The following is a 26564-nucleotide window of genomic DNA, read 5'->3' on the forward strand; positions in this document are numbered from 1 at the left end:
TAAGACCCGGCCTTATTTTTTTCTTTTGCCTCTAAGAGGCACCAGGTCTTATTTCCACAGGGTTTCTTTTCCACTCACCTCCAGCACCAACAGCCCTGCCAGCCGGCCCACTTCTTCTGCGGCCAAAGGACCAGCTTCATTCTGCAGCTGAGAATGGAGCTCCAGCCTGCATTTCGCAGTCAGAGGCCTTTCCGGAAGGCCTCTGCAGCTGAGAATCAGTTCTCAGCTACAGAGGCCTTCCAGAAAAGCCTCTGACTGCGAAATGCAGGCCTGGGGATGCCACAGAAATGGTGGGCAGGCGAGGAGAGGCAGGCTGCAGTGGTCAGTGGGTCCAGGGCTTGTGGGGCAGCTCCACCCCCACCCCAGTTTTTTTAGATGTGCACCTCCCCCCAAAAGTAGGGCTTATTTTCGGGGAAGGTTTTACTTTCAGGGAAACACAGTACTTAGCAATCATTTAGGGCCCTTGGGCTAGAACTTTCTGGCTTTAATTTCTGAGGACCAGATCTAGTTGAATTCAGACTTAAAGGCTGGAAAAACTGATTTAGAGAAATAAACAAATTTGTTCATTTCACTCACATTTAATTTCATCTTCTATTTATTTTCTGAATCTGCATTATTCTGTTGAAGGCATTTTTTACATTTTATAAGAATCAGCTTGATTATAAATTCATACAGAATAGCAAATGCAACCACTGGAGGTCACCACCGATCCACAGAGATATTTATTTTGCATCATTAAAGTAATTTCTAAAATATCCTTTGATGAAATTGGGTTAGTTTTAATTTCTGTGCTATATATAAAAGAGCAATTCAGTTATTTAATATTTTATGTATTATTGTACTATTGTATGTCCAAAATTATAAATAATGTTGGACATAAAATAATTTTTACACTTTTCTATTTAATCCATAACAATGCCCAGTCTGAAGTATAATCTCAAGCACACTTGGCTATAATTGGTTCTCTCCATTTAACTTCAAAATCTAAGGGATTGGTTTGGACAAAACTCAGTAGCACTTTTTCATGCGGCTGCTGATAAAAACAGGATCGCCAACATGATCGCCAACGTTCGATAATGGATATGGCACAACAAGAAGAATTTAACACAAGTGAGTTCAGTCAATTTAGTGCTTGAAGCTCAGTATGTTTATCTTTATTTTTTTTTCTGAATTGCTAGGTTTATGAATCCAATTAAGGGTATAATGCTGATTCTCTACAACAGTATCATTTGGAAGTTCTAAGTTAGTCAGGAAAGCAGATCCACCTTGCTGACTTAACCAGAATTTAACAGCACATGTCCACACATACTAATTATTTTTAACTCTCATCTTCAGAAAAAGGCTATAAAGTTAAGATTGTCAGAATAACATAATTTTCTCTTTGATTAATATTTTATACCACTTCCTTTTTTATTAAAACCTTAATAAGCTGATATTCTCTATGCATTAAATGAAACTGATTGCAACCCATAAAGGCATATTAAATATGTTAATATATTAAAATATCATGGTACTTTTTGCTATTCAAAAAATAGGAACTAAGTAATAGTCTTAAGGTTATACTTCTGCTGTCTGGTTCTCATCAATGGCAGAAATGTGTTCCCCCCCCCCAAGAAAAACACCCAGATAATTCCACTTCAGGCATAGTGTGAGGTATGAGGCATCGTTCATTTATTTTGGTCACAGCCTTGAGATATAACGGAGTAAGAGATAGTTGACATTTTTAGCTTGTTCAGGAAAATGGAGGACCACATTTTACTGAGCATGACAAGCTTCAAAATAATATTACATATTTCTTGATTAGAATTTAAAAGGTCAGCCTGGATAGTCTAGGATAAATTATGTGGAATCCATAGCTGTGAATAGGTATGTAATACAGTGAAAAGATTTCCACAGAGTTTAAATGTTTCTTGCAAATTGATTTAAGATTCACAGGCCCAGCCATCTTAGGAAATACATTAGGTTCTAATACCATAGGTATCTAGGGCACACAACAGAACAATCCTTTCATTCTTAGCCACAGTTTGGTAGGTATGTTGAAGAATTACCTACCACAATTATGTAAGCTTACTTATAATAACCTGATTGTTCTTTGTGTTGCAAGCACATGATTGCACATGACAGTAAGAAAGAAAAGGATGCATGTACAGAGGTTGTTGCCTGGAGTTCACAAAGAAGTAGCTTTAAACCATACTAATGTGGTTTTGAATTATTTTCTAGAAGAAATAAAAAGTCTTAAGAATCGTTAGCAGACAATAAAGTGCTTCCAAACTGAGTAACTTCGACAAATGCTGCAGAAAATCCCCTAGAATTTGTCAGAAATAACTATCCTGCAGCCATGAGCGTGCTATGCTGGTGGGCATCAAATATGTCTAGTATGAAAACCATTCTAGACTACTTGCCCAAAGTGTAATATATCTAATATCTCCTAGACAAGGTGGATCTGTATATACTGCAAACAATCCCACATAGAATTCTGGAGTCAGCAACCCTGGAGCCTCCCCCCACATATTTAAGATCTTTCAGGCTGGGTAGCTCCAGCATGTATCGAGGGGCAATCAGACAGAGTTCAAAGAACAGTAACTGGGCTACCACAAAAGAAATAAGCAAAAATGTAAGTCAAGTCTTGCCTAGCTGAGGCCAGCACTACACTGCCAAATTAGAAGCACAGTTAGTAGACTCTCAAAAATTTAAGAGTTTAGCTAGCTCTCATAAGTTTATAAGAACACAGCAGTATTATGGGAGACTGCACTTTTTAACCTCAACTGTTTGCTCAGTGAGCCATGTGCCTACTTAGGCTCTAGATTGCCAAGCACTATTTTAGCTTAACAGTTGTATAATTAACTTACTGCTGACAAACAATTACTCCCAAGGAACTTGGCACTTCAGCATTCAGGCCACTGGATTTCATCATTCTCTCACCTTTGCTCTGGTTTAGATTCCAGCAGCGTGGATGAAAAGGTCCTGGACATGAGGTTTACTGTGGGCATCTGAATTCGACTTCTTTTTTATTTTTAGCTGGGTGTCATTGAAAAAATATTCAAAATATAAGCTTTGGATAAACCTAGGTAGATAATTTTGAAAGAGCTGAGGGTTACAATGCACAATGGGCCAGTCTTCCACACAGATACATTTCTTTTCCCAAGTTTTGGGAAGAATTGAATGTTTCATTTTTAAAATCTATGCTAACCCTGTTTAACAGCTTACAGGATAGATTTTGTATTTTAAGTTTTAAAAAGGCAGAAAATTGGGTTGCAAATTTTACCAATTGTATTATGACACATGTATAGATGGGAAAAGCTCCTCTATTATAAAGCAACCTCATAAATATTTCCCTTGAAATAGAAAGGTCAGTGCAATTTTCAGGTGGAAAATTAGCCCCCAATAATGAAAATGTTTTAAGCTAAGAGTAAATATTGCAATATCTCCAATTATATTTCTAATGGCAGTATTATTTGCTTAGTCAATGCAATGCCTGAATAATCCATATAACATCCTTGTTGTTGCTGTTTTTGTTAAAGAATATCAAACAATGGCTATGACCAAAACCCTTATTTACATAAGCTAGTTTGTTTAAAGAATGTCTAATTGCTTCAAAGGAACAATGCTGTATATAGCTTCTTTGCTCATAAAGACAACTTTGTTGTTTTAAAATCTCCATCTTCCTGTTATGGTTATACTCTCTCTATTTATAGATAGCAGCAGCATTGTTCTGTGAATCTTTTTTTAAAATATAGGAAACTGTCTTCCTAATGCAAATAACAAATGAAAATTGCAATGGCTCCTATTATAATAAAAAAATTACTTTCTCAAAGAAAGAGATTGGACAACAGAAAAGGTATATAAAGTTCTTCAATGGGAAGGAGCAATTTAAAAATAAATTTGAATTTTATTTCCTACGTTCCTACTTTTCTGCAATAGCGTGATTTTGACTGGAGGAACGGACCCTTCATGAATGCTTATGAATTACTGTAGAGAATTTTCAGATACTGTAAGGAAAACAACATAAATGGAAAATTCTTCCTCAACAATTGGCAGCATATCAGCATCCAACGTTCTAAAATATATTGCAAAATTAAGTCTGAACTGAAATGAAAAAATTATTGAGTCACAGGGCCCAGTTATTAAATGTCAAATGACAAAATATTGTGAAGATAACATATATTTGGCAGTGCATTGTAAACTAATCCCAACTGCATTTTTCTCATATATTCAGGCATTTCCAATCAAACTTTTTTGTTTTGCAATAACTTATAACTTAGTATGATGGGTCAGACCCAGTCATTATTCCATAACTCTTAGTTAAAACAAGAAAATGGCTTGAGGTATGAACCAGCCAATGGCAAGACTGGTGTTGAGAAGATGCACAAAATGTCCAATATCATCTTCTGTTAGCCTACTTGTGCCACTAACTAAGATATCTCCAACTTGGTGACATCAAGTTCTGTTAGACTGCAATTACTATAACTTCCATCTCTACCAGATACCAAATAAAAAGGAAGTTGAAAAGCTGGTTGTTAAAAAAAGGCCAACTCCTTGTGTAAAACAATATTTTTCTATAGAATTATGTGAGAAGAGCCGATATTCAATTCATTACTTGTTGACAGAATTCATTAGATGTACTTGGGTATATTATTCTTTTTTAACCAAATTCACTTACCACATAGTTATTGTAGGCATAAAATTAGAGAAGATCCTCAGTATTAGCCCTTAAGCTTTCAAGAAAAAAGACAGGAAATAACTATAGTAAAAAATGATATATTTGACAGTAGGCATAAGAATAATCAGCTGTGGGGTCTTCCTGCTTTAGACAATCTTGCTAACATGCATGTAAACAACTAAAAGACAGTTGAGTTTAGTCATTAAAGATTTCCACTGGACCACAGAGATTCATGTTCAAGTTCTCATGAGAACACAATGCCAGATCAGGCCAAGACTATATTAGTCCAATTATTATAAATCTAATAATTATCATGTTTTATTTATGCATTAAGATAATTATTGATGTCAATAAGTTGACATGAACACTGTTTTAAATGGAATTAGAATAGATGGCTCAAACTGCTTAGTCTGCTTATGAAAATGAACATTTTAGAATTTCAGTCTCCTTTCAGATTATAGCTGGCTGGGAGAAGACAATTTCCAAAATCCATATACTCACATCTGCACTATACAAGAAAATATTTCAGTGGTACATTTAATAATTTAGTTAGCAAGAATAAAAGCCAATGTGCTATTAAAATAGAATATTCAATACTTTATATCCATAAAAGTGAATGTCATAAACTAGCAATAGAACCTGGTACAAAAATTTAAAAATGTTCCATCATTTCTCTAAAATGAGAACTAATACTAATGTATTACATTAAAATACATTTCTAGTTGCCAATGTAGGAAGTTTGTCCAATAGGAAAAAATAAATAAAAACAACATGAACAAGGCATTTAGTCAATTATATTGACTACTGGATCTCCAGACTTCATCTGGCATTAAAAAAAAAACACTACAGAAAAATAGTCGAACACAGTATTATTAAACATTATGTAAATTATCTAAATCCCTAAGCTCCTCTTTCTCATCCCAGAATTTAAGTATTATTTACATTGACAGAAACTTCAAATGCTTACATTGGATTCCTTACAAAGACCAGAATTGTAGACCTTTGTGATTAGAGTTTGTCCATTAACCTCAAGCTGTATGTCTTTAAATGGTATAAAGTAGGCAGAATAATGGTACAAACTCATCCAGTATCCTTTTGTATCTCCACTCCCACCCAAACATAACCACAGGCCCAACATATTAGTGACCCAAACTGGTATCTTAATGCTTATATAAAACTTTCTAAATCATTCAGGCAATGTTATAAAATCACTAACCAAGACCAAAATAATGCTTTTTTAAAAAATTGATAGCCTTGGTAAACCTTTTCCTGACTTTTATTTCGGTCACAGTCATTCAGGTGGAAACAGATCTGAGTGACACCTTCTATCACTTCTTTGTCTAATTAGCACAATTTAAATATAGCACTTAGCAACAACTGATCACATTGAATCTGTACTATTCCTGTATTCTATCGTAAGGCTACCACATGTGACATATTTAGAGATTAAACCCATTTATTTCTCCATATTTTGTTCAAACTTTACCTGAAAGAAAAATTCTTGTGAAACAGAAGCTTGCTCAGAACTTTGTGACATTTCCATTGGTCTTTAAGCTATTACCTTATCTGACTTTTGCATTTTGGATTTTTCCCTAGTGAAGCAATAAAGCCATGTACATTTTTTATTTCATGCATGTTTGAATGTAGTTCTTCATTTGTATTAATTGGCAATATTCCATTAATGCAATGTTAACCAAGTTTAGGCTATGGTTCTTAAGTGCTGCTTGGCAGCTTGCAGATCTTCTGATGTTGCCCAACAAGATCATTTCTTTTCAATGACATCCCATCTAAAAATGTTCAGAAAGTTGACACTATAGCTTAAGAAGGTCTGGTGAACAGAAAGGAAAGGAATCCTATAGTGACAAACATCCATACTGTTATGCATTCATAGCTTTTCAAACCAAGAAGAAATCAGAAAACAAATTGTATTTCATAATTTCCTCAGTTTCCTCAGTTTTTTTATTTTGCCTTTTGCTTCCTAAACAATTTAATTTGAATTTAGCAAAACGCAGTCCTAGGTCTCAGAATAAAACTTTTGGAACCCAGACTTTGGTATAAGTTTAGAACACTTGAAATGGCAATTGTGCCTGAATAATTTGCATACCACTAATGATCTGTTATTGTGGTGGAATGTAGTCAGAGTTCTATATGTTGATGTTGTTACTATTATTATTGTATCACATTTGTTACATTAGCCAGGAAACTATAATGTTAATAAGAGTAGTAGCTTGGCTGCCAATTTACTAGCTCTATTGTGGTGCAAGCTCACGTGCTTCTCAAGGAGGGCGAGCTAGCTTTGCACCAGAAAGGAAGACAAGCAGCACTTCCTGCAGCGTCATCCAAAGCTCCCTCCCTCTACTAAAGCTGCCTGGCAAATGGCCTTTGCAACTAGGAAGTTTCAGAACCAGCAGGAATCCGATTGCCTTCATGAAGCACCAGCTTGTTTCCCCACCAAAGTGGTACCTATTTATCTACTTATAGAACATGCTTTCAAACTGCTAGGCAAGTGACGGAACTCAGCCTACCACAGTGCTGGAACTCAAGCCACTGCAGCAAAGACCATCTCCAGCGTCATTAAGCCATGAGCCACCACATTTCTTATGTCTATAGGTAAAGAGCAATATAAGAAACTACTCAGATGTATCTCTATCTGTTATTATTGTGTTCTTGGGGCCTGACAGTTATTTTATTCCTAGGAATTAGGGGTGCCCAGAGTGTCAAAAACTACATGTGGCAGGCACACTCATATGACTGAAGCCTCACCCCTTTTATTCTAACTTCAGAAGATTTATACATGAGTATCCCGAATTTTGTCCCTACAACATCTAATCTGATGTAGACTGAGCAGTATAATTTAAAATGATTCTATGAGTTGTACAGTTAAAGGGACTTGAGCTGTGGTCTCCCAAGACCAAGTCAAAAACATAACCAATACATTGCACTGCAATGAGATGATGTAGCAATATTTTTCAACCATATGATAAATAAAACAAAGACATTTCAATATACAGTAAACTATCCATTCCCAATCACTGGTTTTTAAACCCGCATAAAACAATATACAAAAACTATTGAAGTTTCCAACTCAGAACTGGTAGAATACTGCATCTCCTGTAATTAATGCAATTATATTAGTGGGTTTTCCAAGTTAATTTTGGAAATGTGTGTTGTTATTTATTAAATCACTATGCCAGGAACAGAGCATATACTTTGAAAAGGAAGCAAAAATTCTAAATCTCTGTCTGGGAGGGGAAAAAAGATAATTCCAGAAATTGGTTTCTGTAACATCTAGCATAAGCCTGGTATTCTGAACACCTATTGAGTTTTATATTTCATGGAAAGATGTTAGGCTATGTCTTGTTTATCTAATGTTTACCTGATAACATTTATTCTTCCTTTTATAACTGATAACACTTATTCCTATCCTTTAAGGATAGGAATGTTCTAAGTTCAAGTAAGAATTATAACTTTCCAACATATTGTGGAAGCTCTTTTAGCAACATCTCTTGCTTGAAATACTTGATCAGGAAAAAATGCCATACATGTTAAAATCAAATGTATAGGTTTAAAATTCAGTCTTGTAAGAAAAATGTAAATGACAAAATGTAACTAACTGAAAAAAATTCAACCTCATTCATCAACTGATTGTTATAAAGAATTTTTAAACTGGCCTCAACAATGGCACTTTCTAAGCAGACTTTTTGACCTTCTAAAGGTTTATCTTGCTCTGCAAATATTTGTTCCAAAGCCTGCTTCTGCAGGACAAAAGGACAAACCTTAGCACAATGTGTCTGCACACTTTTAATATAACTAGACTCTGGAAAGAAATCTTCCAATTGTAATAATTAATTAAGTATTCCTTATTTCAAAATAAAGAAGTAAAATAAATTTTTAATACACTATTGATATCATCAAATAATTTGTCATTTAAAATATATCATTAAAAGTTCAGTTTTAGTAAAACCAGATTAAGTATCTGTTCTTATTTCATATATAATTTTAACAGACTATTAGAACAGTTAATTTTTATCAGTAAAATTTTTGTTTTGAGGCAGAAACTGAAAATATGGTCACAACGAATTACAATTATACTTGTAAAATGTCTTCATAGATATAGCTTAGACCAGGGTAGGCAATCTTGGCTCTTTTATGACTCGTGGACTTCAACTCCCAGAATTCCTGAGCCAGCCATGCTGGCTCAGGAATTCTGGGAGTTGAAGTCTATGAGTCATAAAAGAGCCAAGGTTGCCTACCCCTGGCTTAGACCATTATAAATCATAAAATAAAGATAATATTTGTATTTATGTCATATTTGAATACAGAATAATTCTCTTTTTAAAATTGTGGAAATGATTGATTGTTCTTTTGTTATGACTACAGTAAGATACAAATTTTTAAGAAGCATGAACTTTGTGAAGATAATATATTACAAAGAGTATAGATCCTGGATTAAACAAAGCCAAAAAACAAGAACAAAATGTGCATCAGACTTATTTTGTACACCCTATATTTTTCTTGGTAATATTCTTCTATCTAATAAATATTTTGATAGAATTATGCCTTTACCAAAACAATGTTATGTGACAATGTTATCTTCTATCTACAGTGTGAAAATGGGCAAATACTGTATTGAAATTTGAGTGAGAAATCATTTCAAATAAGAGGACTTGTGATATGCAAATCCTCAAAATGAAATAGAAGTAGATAGGGACTTCTATTCTTCTCCCGTAAAAAATTACTTTAAAACAGACTTTTGCACTAATTCAATAGTGCTGACAAGTATCACATAGATTTTTTGTAATAGCTCAGGGCTGCAATTTCATTGCATAGTGGGTGGTGGTATTGTTGAACCATGGATAGTGGAGGTTGTGTTTAGTTTGTGCAAGTGGAGAATCACATAGTGCTAAGGATACTGGTTTTAGCATCCAAGAGCAACAAGGACTGCTAAAGGGATGCCAGTAATTGTGCAACTGGCTACTTCCTGACTATAACCACTGGAAGAGGAGCAGACAATAGCAGAGCCAGAGAAGTGCTGGAACAAGGTTGCTTGAATACTGTGCATAATCAGATGTTTGATCTCAACCTTTGAAGACCTGCAGATCATCTGAAAAATGGTCTGCATTTATTTCTGGATGCCAGTAATCAGCTGAAAGGAAGGGAACTGAAGACACCTGGTTTGCTGGCTACCAACGGGAGCAACAAAAATGTGAACTCGCTCTGTGGAAGTGACAAGTGACTCTTTGATGTTTGTTCCTCCTGCCTGCTGTTTGGTAGCATTGGTGGCAACCACCTCAAATATTTTTTATTCATTGGGCATATCTGGAAGATCTGAGTAGGCAATAGCAGGAGTGAGATCAGATTCCAGATTCCAGCAATACAAATAAAGCATGAAAAATAATAATAAAATAAAAATTACAAACAAACAAGATAATATATTACGATTAGTAGTGGATTATCCATGAGCAGTTATGAGTCTGCCTAATTTTGCATATGAATTTGGCTACATTCAAAAAAACTACATCAGAGCAATGTGATAACAGCAGTTGTAAATAGAAGAGATCAGTATTTCCTGGTTGTTTTATCAGATGAGGTGGAGTAGTAGGATCAATACACAGTGACTAATATGAGAACTGATCAAAGTCCCGTGGCTTCTGCAGGGCTTACAATCTTAAGTGGCTACCATCTTTTCTTCTTCGCTGACAATTAGGACTACCGGGTGGTGAAACCCCCTTAGCTGACCTACCAGGGTTTTTTATGTACCTTTGATGCTTATCACTGCTGCGCTTGCCAAGGAACTAAATTTTGGAAGTCAAGGGCTTTTGATTGTGGAGTTAGATGGGTGGAAGTGGTGAATGGAAGGCTAAAGGAAATGGTTTTATTACTTCTTGTGTCAGAGGCAAAGAAAGACAGCGGTGATTTCTCCTGGTCACTCTACTCCACTCCCACTTGTAAGAAGGCTCTTCTCATGCAAGAGTGTATTTTGGAGAAGAGGACCAATCTGACTTGCATTATTGAAACCTCTGTGTGGCATAAGCTGGGAACTCAGGAGTCTTTCAGGAATGTGCTCTCCTTGGCATAGCTGAGATCAAAGAGAAGTGGCTGTTACTACCCCAAACATTTTACCAGCTTTCAGAGATTAGGATGAAAGGGTGGCGACAGCCTTGACTGTGCCTGCATGGTTTGTCTCTGTATATGGATGGATCCTGGAGGATCCCAAGCTTTTAGAGGGTATTTGGGAGATGATATGGCAGAAAAGATAGCCAGAGCTATTACTAGAGCAAAAGAAAGAGTGAATAGGTAGGAGCCATTATTAGGGAGCAAACTGCAGTAATAAGAACATAAACTTTGCTAGTTTTATGATATCAGTGGACTGCTATCCAGTGACCTTTTAAAGGTGATTTGGTTCTTGCTGGAGAGGACTGGGTTATAAGATCCCTTACAAGCTGTGAGGTTTTTTTTTAATGAATCTATCGGTTTAAATCAGTTTGAATAGGCACTCTGTGCAGATCCTGTGGCAGTTAAGGTATGATCTAGTTATCTGGAATGAGTTTGATGTTGTTGGTTCTGAAGAACTACACTGTAAACTGGCTCCTTGGAACTGTGGGTGGATATACCTGTATTTTAGAACCAGCCTAGTTGGGAGCATGTAGTTCAAATAGCGGCAAGCTTCCCAGAGAGACAGGTTGGTCTCATTTGCTCTTAAGGAAACAATAACACACACCCTCCTTAAGTAGCCATTGTGGGATTTAACTGTTGGATAATTTCTGATGTATCTCCAATATATCCTTTCCATGGAAGGTTATTGAAAAAGTTGTACTGAAGCTTCAAAAAGAGGATGAAGCAGATTATTTAGATCCCTTTCCAGTGTTTCAGAGGTGGCAAAGTACAGAAACAGAATTGGTTATGATTGTTGAAAACCTGTGGTGGAACTGGGATGGAGTGATGAATTGACCCTCGCTGATTCTCAGTAGAATCAATCCTAACAGTGCAAATTATGAGGGATTATAAAGTAGGCAGTCCAACAATAAATTTAAAGTTCAGGATCATAAAATACATTCCCTTGCTGCCTAAAGGAGATTCCAAAATTCTCTTGTGTATGAACAAAGAATATATAGAAATTGCAACAGATGCAGGAAAATCTGTTGTAATTGCTTCATTGCCTAATATTTGCAGATTTCTTGGCTGCAGATGAATTACAAGTTTACTATTATCTCTAAACATATTTGGCTATATTTAATGTAGCGTATTTGGATTTTTGTCTTACTATAATGCAATCTAATCCAGGAAAGGAAACTACAGGGTATTTGTTCACACTTTATGTTAATCTAAAAGTAAATTAATCACATAGTTTAATATTGAATATGAGCTTTAATCAAACTGGCTGGTTCATACACGGAGATGAAAAGAAGCATCACAGTCAGTAATCTATAGCAAGTTTCCAAACTTCCTAAAAGTAATATAATTGATTGTGACACAACAATAAAATATACATGGCAATAAATTCTGTGGATGCTGGATCACTGATAACTACTTCGTTTTGTGATACTGTTTGTTCCACAGGTTGCCTAGAGGAAACACAGAAATAAATTCAAGTACTGGTTTAAAATGTACCATAAACAACTGCTTATTTGCTTCTGTTTTCTGTCTCTATTGTATCAGTCATGGGTGTCCAACTATCAGTCTATCTGACACTTGCTGAAGTCCTTAGGTTTTACCAGATTGATAATGAAACCAACAATTTAAAATGGCAATTCTTAACACATACTCACTTGGAGATATTTTATGTGCATTTAAATGCACATACATGACAATCGATATTAATGGAACTGAAGTGTGAAGCAATTTTACAATATTAATCATGACTTAAATGTTAAGCATTTGAGGCCCCCAATCCCATTTTCACTACTTGCTTTGCGAATTCCTTGGAATCCATCTGAATTATTTTCAGGGCTTCTCCCCAGAATTGTGGGAAGCTATATCCCATTCCAGGGTCTGGGATATTCCTGGTTAGGGCTCAATTTTCAGGCTTTACTTATTTTCAGGTTTACTATGCCAATCAACTGAAACTAAAATTGCCTTTATTACACCTCTCTCATAAACTTGCTATGTGAAGTGTCCAAGTCACTGACCATTAAAGTAATAAGTTAAACCAAATACTATTACAGTAGAATTCATTTCCCATTGAGTAGTGCTACTATAAACAATAAACCACAATTAGAGTTTTCACATAGCCTGCAAGGTGAATTAGAATTAGGATGACCTGACTCACATATTATATTTAATCAAACATGAATAATTTGAGGCCCAGGACACATGCAATTCCTCCCCACAACTAGCCATTGCAAAATTTCCTCCCAATTTTAAACACTCAAAATTTAAAAGACATTTTTAAAAAATGAATAGCCCAAACTTTAACCAAAACCTCTCCACTAAACCAAAGAAGTTCAGCTCTACTTACATATCATCCTTGGTCTATTCAGTGGGGCCTTGGTTATTCTCCTCACCAAAATGTCCCACTGCCATCAAAAAATGCTGATTCCTGCACTAGGCTGTATCTTATTAGTAATAATTTAGTGAATAAAATGCAATTAACTGGGCTCATACTTTGCTCTAATTTTAAAGTCCAGTGAACTAGAAACACTGAGACAGCTGTAATAAGTATTTGCACTGATATATAACTTTGGAAACACTGAGGGTGTGGAATATGCAGGATTATTATCCAAAAGTCAATGCATAGGAAAAATAAATATAGAATACAAAGAAAATATCACTCCCAAATGGCAGGAAGCACTGTATAAAACAAATACTGTACTAAGAAACAAATACATAATGGAACAGAATTAAAAATCTTAGTAAGCTTTTCCAAGCTCATAGAGCTTAAATGACGCTTCTATGGGAAGAAAACATATTTAATTTTTTTTTAAAGACAAGAGAATTTCTTACAGCATTGAGCTTATGTTCTTCTTGTTTGTTCTGCAAATCTTCATTCAGATGAGGTTATCGCTACACATTGCATTTGACCTTCAGATCAGTAGCATGCTATTGCCTCCATTTTACATACAGCTTAGTATAATGTCAATGGAATTACTATGCCTGAAATTTTGGATCAGGAAAATGAGAACTTAGAGAACTTAGTTAGAAGCAACAGCACTTCCCACTGATGGGAACCTGGCTCTTCATCCTCCCTGTGGAAGTGAAGCCTCCTCAGTGCTAAGGTAAATGGACCGCACACTGAGATAGGAAGATCAAAGGACAATCTAAAAAAAATGGGGCTTCCCTACAAAAGTTACTTTATGTGAATGTGGAGAAGAACAGTCCATCTCACATCTGCTATGGTACATACAACATCTATGGAGGAAGACTCAGGCTGGCAAGAAAAAATGCTGTCAGCGTAGTCAAATGCTGGGTGAATGTCAATTTAGTTTTAATCCTATTTATTCTGTATAATTTTTCCACATGCTATATTTCTATGACCCTATTTTATTTGCGCAGTCTTGAATGTTTTGTCTATAATTTGTGCTAAAGTACCATTTCAGAGCTCCCTGTAATATAACAGAAATAGCCATACAGCTGCCCTTCAAAACAAACACTTTACTCCCATCCCCATTTAATTAACAATATAAAATATGGCTATGGAGAGGGGAATGGGACACTGGATAGAGGTTGATATTTGGAGTCTCTCTTGATCAGTAGGAAGGACTATTGTTTTGCTCTGGTGTTCTTGGCATGTCAAAGTGAGCAGTGGTGAGGACAATTAGGGCTAGTTCAAAGACTAACAATATAGAAGTTCCTGTCTGCGTGAACAACTTCTGGACAGTTTCTTATGATCAATTATGATCAATTCTCCTGTGTACACAGAATACCTTCTTGAGTTTTCTTTTGTAACCTCCAAATTTAATCTTTATGGACAACAAAGGCTAATTAGCAAATTTACCTTTTCTTACTTCTACAACAAGATAATATGGAAATTGCTTAAATAATATATTTGACTTCAAAGATTTCAGAATATTTTGATATTTGTACTCTCGTTTATATTACCAGAAATGTAGAGCATGCAATCCTTTACATGCAGATCCATAACCTCCCCCTCAAAGAAAACATGCAGATACCTAGCAAAGAAACAACTTCAAATATCCCTTTAAAAAGTCACATAAACAAACACACTTGAGATAAACAGAAAAGCACTCCAGACTGCAGCTTCCCAAAAAGGGAGTGTTGGTAATACTACTTGTGCTCCTAGCTTCTTAACTTTATTGCCTAGTTGTTTGTAATTTCTCACTATTGTATTCAGGTTCTTTATTGTGTCGTTCCTCCCAATGTGGAGGAGGAGGAAGGGGTAGTAATCTGTGAGCCTAATCAGTGTGGTTAGGTTCTCAGACGCATCTTTAATTTTTGCTCCAGGGAGACAAGATATCTCCCTGGATTGTATGTCCGGTCTGCAGATGGATGATTCTGTTCCTTTGAGGATAGAATCTCTTATTGTCATCAGTACTCCCAATGAGAGGCCAACACCCACTGAGGGGAAAAAAGAATTTTAGAAATAAACCATTGGCTAAAGGGTTGTGTCGCCAAGAAAACTTTGGTTTCCTGGATCATGGGCTGCATTTCCTATGTGAAGGACTCTTGGCAAGGGATGGGCTGCACCTCATGAAAATAGGGGAAAATGTACTTGGAAAAAGACTGGCCCAATTCATCAAGAGGGCCTTAAAGTAAAATTGAGGGGGAAGGGTGACCAATCTTTAGAATCTCTAGAACCCAAAACCAATCATAAATCCCAAGAAAACAAATCAAAGAATGAGGTAGGCAGTGATGAGTAAAAAGAAAAACTCAATCAGGAGATACAGGAAACATACCCACAGATAGGCATAAAAGTCTTAAATGCTTATATACAAATGCTCAAAACCTGGGGAACAAACAGATTGAATTAGAAACAATAGTACACGATGGAAGGTATGACATATTTGGCATTACAGAAACCTGGTGGGACGAAACCTATGAATGGAATGGACTGATGGATGGATGGATGAATACAAATTGTTCAAAAGAAACAGATCTACAGAAATGCACATGATCAAAAATAAAATCTCTCCAGAATGTATATGGGTCAATGTAAAAGAGAAAAAAAGTGACATTGCATAGGTGTATCTTACAGGCCACCCAACCAGTCAGAAGAAATAGATGAAATCTTTGCCAACCAGTTAACAAATGTATGTAGGAAGCATACCACAGTAGTAATAGGAGACTTCAACTATCCAGATATCAACTGGGAGACAAACTCTGCAGTGACTGGGAGATCAAATATATTCCTAACCAACCTAGCTGACAACTTTGTCACATAAAAGGTGGAGGAGGGAACTAGACGTAAAGCTATACTGGACTTAATTCTTACTCATCGAGAAGAAGTGATAGAGGGAGTTGAAGTTGCCAGAACCTTGGGTGAAAGTGATCATGTCATACTGGAATTTAATATAATGCAAACACTAATAATAGAAAACAATCCAACCAGTGTCTTAAACTTCAAAAGAGCTGACTTTAGCGAACTCAGAGAGAATCTAGGAAAGACCCCATGGATAAAAATCCTAAAGGGAAAAACAATCCAAGAAGCATGGGAAACTCTGAAAAATGTGATCATAAAAGCCCAGACCAGCACAATACCACTGAAAAAGAAAAACAAGAAATTAAAGAAGCAACTAACATGGCTGCACAAAGATCTCTCTGACAAACTGAAAGACAAAAAGGACAAATACAAAAAATGGAAAGAGGGGAACATAACTAAGACCGATTATCAGCAGACAGCCACAACATGCAAAGATGGTCAGGAAAGCAAAGGCTCAGAACGAACAAAAACTTGCAACAGGAATCAAAGATAATAAAAAAAGTTTCTTCCAACATATTAACAAGAAAAAAGTCAAGGAAAATGCAGGCCCACTAAAGAGAGAAGATGGCAAAGAAATAACAGGCAACAGGGAGAAAGCAGAGCTGCTTAACTTATACTTTGCATTAGTCTTCACAAAAAAAGAAACTATAGTCCCACATGCCAAAAAAATTACTGCAAAAGACAAACTAGAAACAAAAATTAAAATAAGCAATAAAATGCTAAGAAAACACATATCTGATATTGACAAATATAACCACTGGGGCCTGAGAGATTACATCCCAGAGTTCTGAAGGAGCTATCAGATGTTATCTCAGAACCATTGCACACATCTTTCATAAATCCTGGAGCACTGTGGAAGTACCTGAGAATTGGAAAAGGGCTGATGTGGTTCCCATCTTCAAGAAAGGGAAAAAACGGACCCAGGAAACTACAGACCAATCAGTTTAACATCAATATCTGGGAAGATCCTAAAAAAGATAATCAAAAAACAGATCTTTGAACAACTAGAAGCAAACAAAGTTATAACTAGTAGCCAGCAGGGTTTGTTAAAAACAGATCATGCCAAACCAATCTTATTTCATTCCTTGATAAAGTGACTAAATTAGTAGACCAGCAAAATGCAGTGGATGCAGTATACTTAGATTTCAGTAACGCATTTGACAAGATAGACACAACCTACTCCTTGGTAAGCTAGAAAAAGGTGGAATAGACAACATCACCACCAGATGGATCTGTAGCTGGCTGGCAAACCGTACTCAACAAATAGTTCTCAATGGCACCACATCCACATGGAGAGAAGTAAGCAGAGGGGTATCACAAGGTTCCGTCTTAGGCCCAGTACTCTTTAATATCTTCATCAATGAATTAGATGAGAGAGTTGAAGGGGAACTCATTAAATTTGACACCAAACTGGCAGGAGTAACCAACACCCCTGAAGACAAACTCAGGATCCAAAAAAATCTTGACAAACTTGAACAATGGGCCCTAATCCAACAATGGAGAAAAGCAAAGTTTTACATTTAGGCAGGAAAAATCAAAGGTACAAGTACAGATTGGGTGAGACCTGGCTTAAAAACAGTAACTGTGAGAAGGACCTTGGAGTCCTAGTGGATGATCACTTGACTACGAGCCAGTAGTGTGCAGCAGCACCAAAAAAGCTAATACAATCCTGGGTTGTATAAACAGAGGCATAGAATCAAGATCATGTGAAGCATTGGTACCACTTTATAAAACCCTAATAAGACCACACCTTGAATACTGTAGCCAATTCTGGTCACTGTATCACAAAAAGAATGTTGAGAGTTTGGAGCAACTAAGATGATTAAAAGCCTGGAGACTAAAACATATGAAGAACGGCTGCAGGATTTGGGTTTGGTTAGTCCAGGGGTAGGCAACCTTGGCTCTTTTATGACTCGTGGACTTCAACTTCTAGAATTCCTGAGCCAGTTTGCCTGGCTCAGGAATTCTGGGAGTTGAAGTCCATGAGTCATAAAAGAGCCAAGGTTGCCTATTACTGGGCTTGTCTAAAGAAAAGAAGAAATAGGGGAGACATGATAGCAGTATTCCAGTATTTGAGGGGCTGACAGTGAGAATAATTAACCAGTGGAACAGCTTGCTTCAGAAATCGTGGACACTCCATCACTGGAGATTTTTAAGAAGAGGCTGGACAGTCACTTGTCTGAGATGGTACAGATCCTCCTGCTTGAGCAGGGGGCTGGACTAGAAGACTTCCAAGATTCCTTCCAGGTCTATTCTATTATTCTATTCTATTCTATTCTATTCTATTCTATTCTATTCTATTCTATTCTATTCTATTCTATTCTATTCTAGTCTAGTCTAGTCTAGTCTAGTCTAGTCTAGTCTAGTTCAGTTCTAACATTTTTTACTGAGAAATATGTTTTATAGTATTGAGTGAAATTCACTCCCAAATAACAGAAAAGTGGATTCTAGCCAAAAACTTTTATCTTTAATACAGTCTACAATCTGTACACAAAAGATAATTCTAAAATGCCATTACTAGTTTTTACCAACATTCTTTGGTAACTCCCTATAAAAGGAGTTAACATTTGATAAGAATGCTCTTCCTGCAGTATGAAGCTATTTCCCCCAAATCTATGATGACTCCTTATTAGTCTAGTTATGCTTGGAAACAATGGCAAAAGGATGCATTGAATAAAAATGATATTTTTATTTTCAAGATATCAATGAACCAATGTAACCAATTAAATAGTTTTTGCATCAATCCATAATAATTTACAAAGGTAGGGCAAAGTGCTCATCGAAAAACAAGTAGAACAAAGTGTTTTAGGTTCTTGTAATTATTAATCACTTAAAAGCAAATGGTACTGGGGAAAGACATGCACATACTCACCCACCCAAAAATTACAATGGTATCTGTGTAATCCTTTGAAATAAAATTCATCATCAAAATGATAGGTGACATTTTTGTTTTATATGTAAATAGCTAGATCACGCTTGGCCAATAAAAGTATATTCTGCTATTAAAACTATTAAACATATTTTAATATACAAATATAATTAAATATATTACATATTAAAAAAAGACCCAGTTTGGTTTAGAATTTAAGGCACCAAGAGAGCGTAAATTCTATTCTTGCTTTAGGCATGAAAGCTAGCTGGGTGACTTAGGACTAGTCTTGCGTGACGTATCGCGACTTTTTCCCCATTGCTGGCAATGGGATGGGTGCGTTTTTGGCATGATGCATCTGGCCCGTGGGCCAGCAGTTTGACATGCCTGGGCTAGTCACTTTCTCTCAGCCAAACCTACCTCACAGGGTGTTTGTAGTGAGGAAAATAGGAGGAGAGAGTATTATATGTTTGCTGCCTCGAGTTTTTTAAATAAAAAATACAACGGAGACAAGGTTAAAAAAAATAATTAAATAAAAAATGTTTCCATTGTACAGACTGGATGTTAAGATTATATTAGCAGCACAACAATAATCCCTCAGTTTCCAATCACTAACAGGAACTTTGGCAGAACACCACACTAAGGGTGTGGCAGCTAATGAGTGTTTCAAAAAAGAACAACAACTGACTATTCTTTAAACCAGAGCTGTCTCGAACCTCTTCATCAGAGGCAGCTGAAGCAAGAACAGTAAGTAGCAACTTGATTGTCTGACTACACTCAAACTAAACTCCTATAAAAAGAACAGTTTTCACTATCTAAGCACTTTGGACTCATTGAAAATTAATGCAAATTTATTTGTTAATTTTAAATAAATAAATACAAGGTTGGACTTTAAAACTGCCTTTGTTCTACTTGTTGTTGTTAATTGCGAAGTCGTGTCCGACCCACTGCGACCCCATGGCTGAGTCAAATGCTTTATTTTCAGTCTTACTATCCAAAGAGCACCATCATTCAGTTTCTTAATGTGAAATGAAATTATAGAACTGCTTCACACAACCCAATCAACAAATGGCTCACATAACACATTAACTCAAGATTGGTTAAGTTGTTTTGCTGAATATGCTCCAGTTGACTGGACAGATATATTGGACTACCTATAAACTACAGTTAACTACAAATAGTAGTTAGTAGAAATATTGGACTAACTATATGTAAACTACAGTTAACAAACTACATAATGGCTAACGCATAAACATCAATTAACATTAGGGCACAGTGTATGGCCTTGTTCTGTATGTCTTTAGTACATTTAAATTGGATTGTATTTAGGATGTGATTACACCTCAGCTTTCAGGCTCAGATTTCCAGAACAACAAAATTTCAGTGATCTAGTGGTTCAAGTACCATGAAAAAGCTGGAGACTGTGAGTTCTAGTCCCACGTTAGCCATGAAAGCCAGCTGGATGTAACTCTTAGTCAAATTTACCTACAAGTTGTTGTGCGGAAAACAGGAGCAAGAAGTAGTGTAAGATATGTTCACCACGAGTCATTTAGTAAAAAAGATAAAATAAAGTGAGATATAAATAAAGTTCTCTATATTTTGTCTACTGGAATGCATATTCCGGCATACAGTGTCATATGGGTTGGGATGAATTAGTGTATTATGGACTCTAACTATTCATAAATAATGATTTATGTCTTAATGTGCTGTGTGAATCCAACCAGTTGTAATTTATCAAACCATGACACCATGCTTTACTTTGTCTGGACCTGTAAAATAAATAGGATTAAACCTGATTAGTACTTGTATGGACAGTATCTGATATCTCAGGGTAGTAGGTTAGACTATATTCAAAAAAATATCTTGGAAAAATGAAATAACAAAACTAAAAAAAGAAAAAGCCCTTCTTGGCCACAACCAAGATTATAACACAACTCAAAGTCTGGACTTGATTTTTATGCGAACCAATGTATAGTGCAATGTAGCATAATTAGTTAACTATGATTGAAAAAAAGTTTGATGTCTGAATTTACCCTGTGTATATTTTCTCAATGGAAAGCACTCTTATGAAGGGGGGGGGGAAACCTTGGATTCAAGATTATTTAAAAAGATCACCTGCTTCCACATGATTTCCCCCCCCCCATCTGTTCAGAGATCTCATTTCATTTTACCTTCATCAGAAATTTAGATAGAGAGAATGAATGTAAATCTGGTTTCAGAGAAAGTGCATTGCCTTCCATTTATATCAGAGGTGGGGAACTACGGCCCCTTTATGACTTGTGCGCTTCAACTCCCAGAATTCCCGAAACATCATTGAAGTCCACAAGTCATAAAAGGGCCACAGTTCCCCATCCTGATTTATACTGACAAAATGTCACCTCAATTTCTCAGGCCTCTATAGGAATGTCTGTTTAAAGACTTTCACTTGCAGCCAATCTTTGCTGAAGGTTGGATTTATTTCAGCCTTGTTCTTTTTAACAGCTTCTATCTTTTTTCATCCATACACTCATAATATCATTTTCTGCTACTTTTTCTTACTATTGTTGAATTCCTTTTATGTTGATTTATTATTGTATACTTTTATGAAGTTCATGAATTCTATTTTGAAGCTATCATGGGAAGCAGACTGTTAAGTAATAGAGAAATGTAATAAGAAACCATACAATAATATTTAACTTTCAGACAAAAACATGGGTAAGCATAAGGCTTACCTTGACAATTTTACTGCTGCTAATTTTAGTCATCATATATATTGTACAGCATTTTAATATTGGTGATGCATTTTTTAAATAAGTCAAATACATTTGTTAATTATAAACACAATCATAGCACACTGATTTATGACTCCTGCTTTGTTTTGTAGTGCAATGGTTATCTGCTGATCTTTTAAATGTTACAACTATTTTAAATTATGTTATTCATTAAGTTGCCTATTGCAAATACTAGGGTTGTGGGGATAAATATTTAAATCAGGGGTGGATAACCTGAATCCCATGGTTTCAGCTTATAATTCCTTCCCCCCCCCCCATTCCTCATTTATCTTTCTTTAGCCTGCTCTGAATGCACTAAATTTTAGAAGTGCTGCTGACAAAAAAAAATGTTATTTTCTCCTATCATTTTAACTCAGACAACACAGAAAGTTAAAGTCTTAAACTGACTTTCACAGCTGGGGGGCATTAAAAAAAACCCACAGCCTAGCACAAAATGCCTTAGAATCCAGGCTCCATCTCCATGTTGATGCAGCTGCCTCATTTGGCATCATATTCCCTGACAGTGAAGACCCAAGTCTGTCAAAAATGTGTAGCTGTGGCTAAGAAGGCCCACCATTATTTTTAATATATTGTATGAAACCAGTAAATAGACAACATAAATCTTTGCTAAGATACAAAATACCCCCAGCTTTCTACTGTAATTCTGATAATGAAATACTCCAAACATCTCCACATTCCCTTCTCTTCCCAGCTGCACTTCTACAGTGCACATTACCGGAGTGGATTTCTGGACTGATGTCTGCATGCCTCAGCAACATTTTACGTCTTCATGGTCAGTAGGTTAACAGAATAAGATGTGACCAGATGTACTAAACTGTTTATAGGAATAAAGTCTGTCCTGAATGCATAGTGTTATTCTGCTCCAGGAACAACAACAGGATTCAGCTGATGCTGAGGCAGTCCTTGGTAATCCAATATCCATAGCAATTATTTGATCATCCTATATTCCCACTTGAATAAAACTGCTGAAGTGAAACCCAAGGAACGTCCCATCTTTTTCATTCCAGCACTGCAAAGTGAGAAAATTTATACATGCTCCAGCCAGCTGAACATATTCTCTGTACAAGCTTTCAGCTGTCCTAGTTCTGACTTTTTCCTCAACAAATGGAGAAAACCAACTACTAAGAGTGTCAACTAGACATATAGAACGGAACTGAACTGCAGAGTAAGAAATCAGATGTAGCACTTCAGAAAAGGATCCAATTTAACAGTGGCTGCCTATAGATCTTATCTTATAGGAAGACAGGAAAACTCTTCTAGCTTTTCAATAATGGCCCATAAAGCAATAATTCTTACCTTTCTTTTCTGCAGGGCAGGGGAAAAATATAGAGGAAATCTATTTATTACAAAGCTTCAGGGAAATAAATTACATGAGTGGGCTTTAATAAATTTATTAATCCTTAATTTGCTAGATGTAACTATATTCTTGTCTCTGAAGTAACTGACAAATAGTGTTATTTTTCTAGGGGGGAAATCTTGCCTTATAAGATTTACAAAGAAATTATATGTTGCTTGATTATATAATTTGCACAAGGCTTAATATAAAATGGTTCCACCATCAATAGTCCTGATATATCTGAAAGTTTTGCACATATTCAGGATACTCACAATGTGAATTGACTGTATGTTTTCATTTTTTGCCTCCACGTCAGTCTTGGTGATTATATGAACAAGTTCCTGCAGTATTCTTGGCAACATTTTTGAAGGGGTTGACTATTGTCTTTGTCCTAGGGCTTACAGCCAAAACTGATCCAAAGTCACCCAGCTGGTTCCTAGCGATTAAGGTGCTCCCAGTCCAGCACCTTAACTACTAGACCGAATTGGCTTCTACACAAGTCAAAATGAATAAATCAGATCCTTCATAGTTTTAAAATATGGCCAAGTTTTCTGAAAGCATGTCATTATAAGTTAATTCATTACATTGCTTAGACATTTAAAACATCCTTCTGAATTTTGAGGCCTCGTCTTTAGAAAAACTTAAAAACAATATGTGAAAAGAAGTGAAAGTAGCAAAAAGACATGTTTCGAAAGGTTTTAAAGAGAAGAGGGAGAAGGCTGCCTAAATTTAAAGCTTCCGCCTGACTTTCAGGCAAATGTTCTTTCTTGCCGGTTATCTCGGCTGGGGAACTTATATGTGGTTTGCTTTAAGTGAAGAGTGGTAGGAGGTGGAAGGTGGAAATTTCAAATCCTAGTAACTGTGTTAACAAAGTTAAAACAAACAACCCGATTTCCTGCCCTTGCAAGTCATACTGACCAATAAGCTAAGCACGTGGTGTGCGAACACAAAGCCCGTAAACCAAAATGGGGCTTGAGGTAACGTGAGAATACACGCTTTTGTTAGCGCGTATGTTTATATTCAGAAGCCAAGTAAGTTTGTGGGATTTATTTCTACCAATATAGATTTGCATTGCCTACGACGGCCTATTGGAAGTGCTAGACTTACTATCTCAAACACCATGAGGACTCCAGGAATCGTCTTCAGAAATTCTTTGTCATAAGCGAGCGTGCTGGATCTGGACGTGAAAGTAGCCGCGAAAGAGCTGCTGGTTGTGGTCACGGTGTGCGAACTAGCGCGCTCCTGCTGGCTCTCGCGAGGTGGCTGTTCCATCTTCAGCTGCAGCAGGAACACCGTCGAGAGCCTGATCGCTTGCTGCCGCAGCCAAAGGCAGGCTCTTCAGTCCGAAAGCTCTGGACCTGTAGCCGAAAGTTGCCGTCCGGAGAAGCAAATTACGCGCAGGGTTGTTCGGGATATGGGAGTTTTAGCGCAGTGACCGCAAACCTCTCCTGTGAAAAGCCCCGCTGGCGGGACTCCCAGGGGCAGAGCTAAGGGGACGCACGCGGGCGGGGAGGGGAGAGGCTTCCGTCACCTGGGGCCGTGCAGTTTGGGGAGGGGGTCGGGGAAAAGGAAAAACGAAGGTTACGCTATTTCCAAACTCTATTGCTGCTTGTTCCAAATTGGCTCGGTTTGGAATTTTGCCGAGCTAATAAAGAAACGTTATCTTGACCGACTTCACTGTTGACTGGGAATACTTATCTGGGTAGGCGCCTCTGAAGTGAGTTCGAATTCCGAAAGAGGTAATAGAGATATGGCTGGATCTAACAGAGATCTTGAAGGATTACATCAGAAAATAGATAATTGTCGGTTGATCAGTATCTCCTTCACCTTCTCCTGTTCATTATGGTTGTTAGCTACGAGAATCACAAATTCAAAACCAGTTGCAAATACTAATTTCTTGTATGTTCTCCTTGATTTTTAGTATTCTTGGTTTTGCTTTGTTAGTAGAACAACCGCCCCTCCTTAGAACCTAAGGGGACTTTTTGAATTTTTTTGTGAGCCATTTTAAGTTTTAAATAGTTTGTAAGGCAGGCTGCACATTTTAATAGCAGTGAAGGTAGCATGCTAATGTTTTGAACATAGGCATACTGCATGCTTGGCAAACAGTTAATACAAAGACTATATACTTGATCAAACTCAGCATAAAAAATGGATATTAATGCTATCCCTGATGTAATGCCAACTTCGATTTATCATGTGGCACTACCGAGTACATGGATAATAAAACAAGCTGGTCTTCAACAGAATTGTGCACTTTAACAAAATTACACTATCAATGTATACTTCTCTTGTTTGAACAATCTACAATTCCATGGCCATAAGCTATATTTGGAATTTTAAAAAATATAAACTCCTGAAAGACTAAATTACACCTTTAATTTTTCCCAAGGAAACTACATTATCCTGCCCATGCAGTTACCTAGAGATGGGTTTAAATAAAAGTAAATTTTACTTGCAGTATGCAGCAATTTTCACACTGGGTGGTTTTATATCAAATATATTTACATATGAAACTTGTGACATATTTATGACATTCCCACAACAAGCTAAGCTAAATTTGCCCAGTTTATTGAATGCATAACTGTTGGTTCAGACAAGCAAACATATATATTTTGGCTTGAATCCAGCCTATAGTCTTTGCATCACAGTAATTGCAGTTCATTGTTGCTTATCTCATGACTAATATTTTAAAGGCACATGTTATAATCCCTTAGGGATTTGCAGTTTCCTGCCTGGTGCCCTCCCCATTGCTGCCTAGGAATTATTGGGCAGGAGGGAGAATAAAGATTTTTTTATTCCATCTTTATTATATTTATAAATAACGGAGGGCCGATAACATATCTAATACTACTGCTAGTTTTCTCATAACAACAACCACATATGGAGAGTTGGATTGAGAGAGAATAACTGACCCAAAGTCACTCAGCCAGCTTTCATACTAAGGTGGGACTGGAACTTGCAATCCAGTGGTGCCTTAATCAAAAAGCTGTGCATATGGAAAGTTTAATAAGAGGGGATAAACATGTTATTCCTATGTTGATATTCTGGTATTTTATGCTGTTTCTAAATCATCAGATATTTTTAAAATCAGCCCTCCTTTCTGCAAATTTTAGTTTGTATCCATGAAGAGGATCATACTTAGTCCAAATGTCCTCTCAGTGTTGGGATCCAGATTTGCATATGGGTGTCTGAACCAAAAACACATAAGCTTGATTAATTTTTATATAAGCAATATTGGAGAACAGAGATCATGCACTTGCACCTCTGTACACTAGAATCTATGCAGCGAAGCCCCTATATAGATTTGGAATTCTGCTTGTGGTCACTCGTCATGTTGAGAGGCTAAAGTTAGTGGGCATAGTCCTATTTTATATACATGCACATGCATTTATATATGTGACAGATGATTCAACAAAGATGTATTCTTTTTTTACCCTTGTTAGGAGACACGCATGTATTTTTGCAGAAACGTACTTAGTACAAATGATAAAGAAGCTAATTTAAAGCTTGTTTATAAACTCATTGTGTTAGGCAGGTTGTCCCAATTTGAG

General features: G+C 36.5%; 1 protein-coding gene across 2 annotated transcripts in view; it reads right to left on the reverse strand.

Moving 5' to 3' along the window:
• CMTM8 (CKLF like MARVEL transmembrane domain containing 8) overlaps positions 1–24505 on the reverse strand; it is a 43066-nt gene extending 18561 nt beyond the window's left edge. Inside the window, exons 1-2 of one of the 2 annotated variants that reach the window (XM_039336324.1) lie at positions 24121–24259; positions 23286–23504 (exon numbers count right to left, since the gene is read on the reverse strand). In XM_039336324.1, coding sequence (XP_039192258.1) covers positions 23286–23375 — 90 coding nt within the window. In that variant the 5' untranslated portion in view covers positions 23376–23504; positions 24121–24259. Of the gene's footprint in view, positions 1–23285; positions 23505–24120 lie in introns of both variants that reach the window. The other variant, XM_039336323.1, reaches the window with a different exon arrangement.
• Positions 24506–26564: the final 2059 nt, after the last annotated feature.

Source organism: Crotalus tigris, unplaced genomic scaffold, assembly GCF_016545835.1.
Source record: "Crotalus tigris isolate CLP2741 ecotype Arizona unplaced genomic scaffold, ASM1654583v1 scf7180000017666.27876245, whole genome shotgun sequence".
Taxonomy (NCBI): Eukaryota; Metazoa; Chordata; class Lepidosauria; order Squamata; family Viperidae; genus Crotalus; species Crotalus tigris.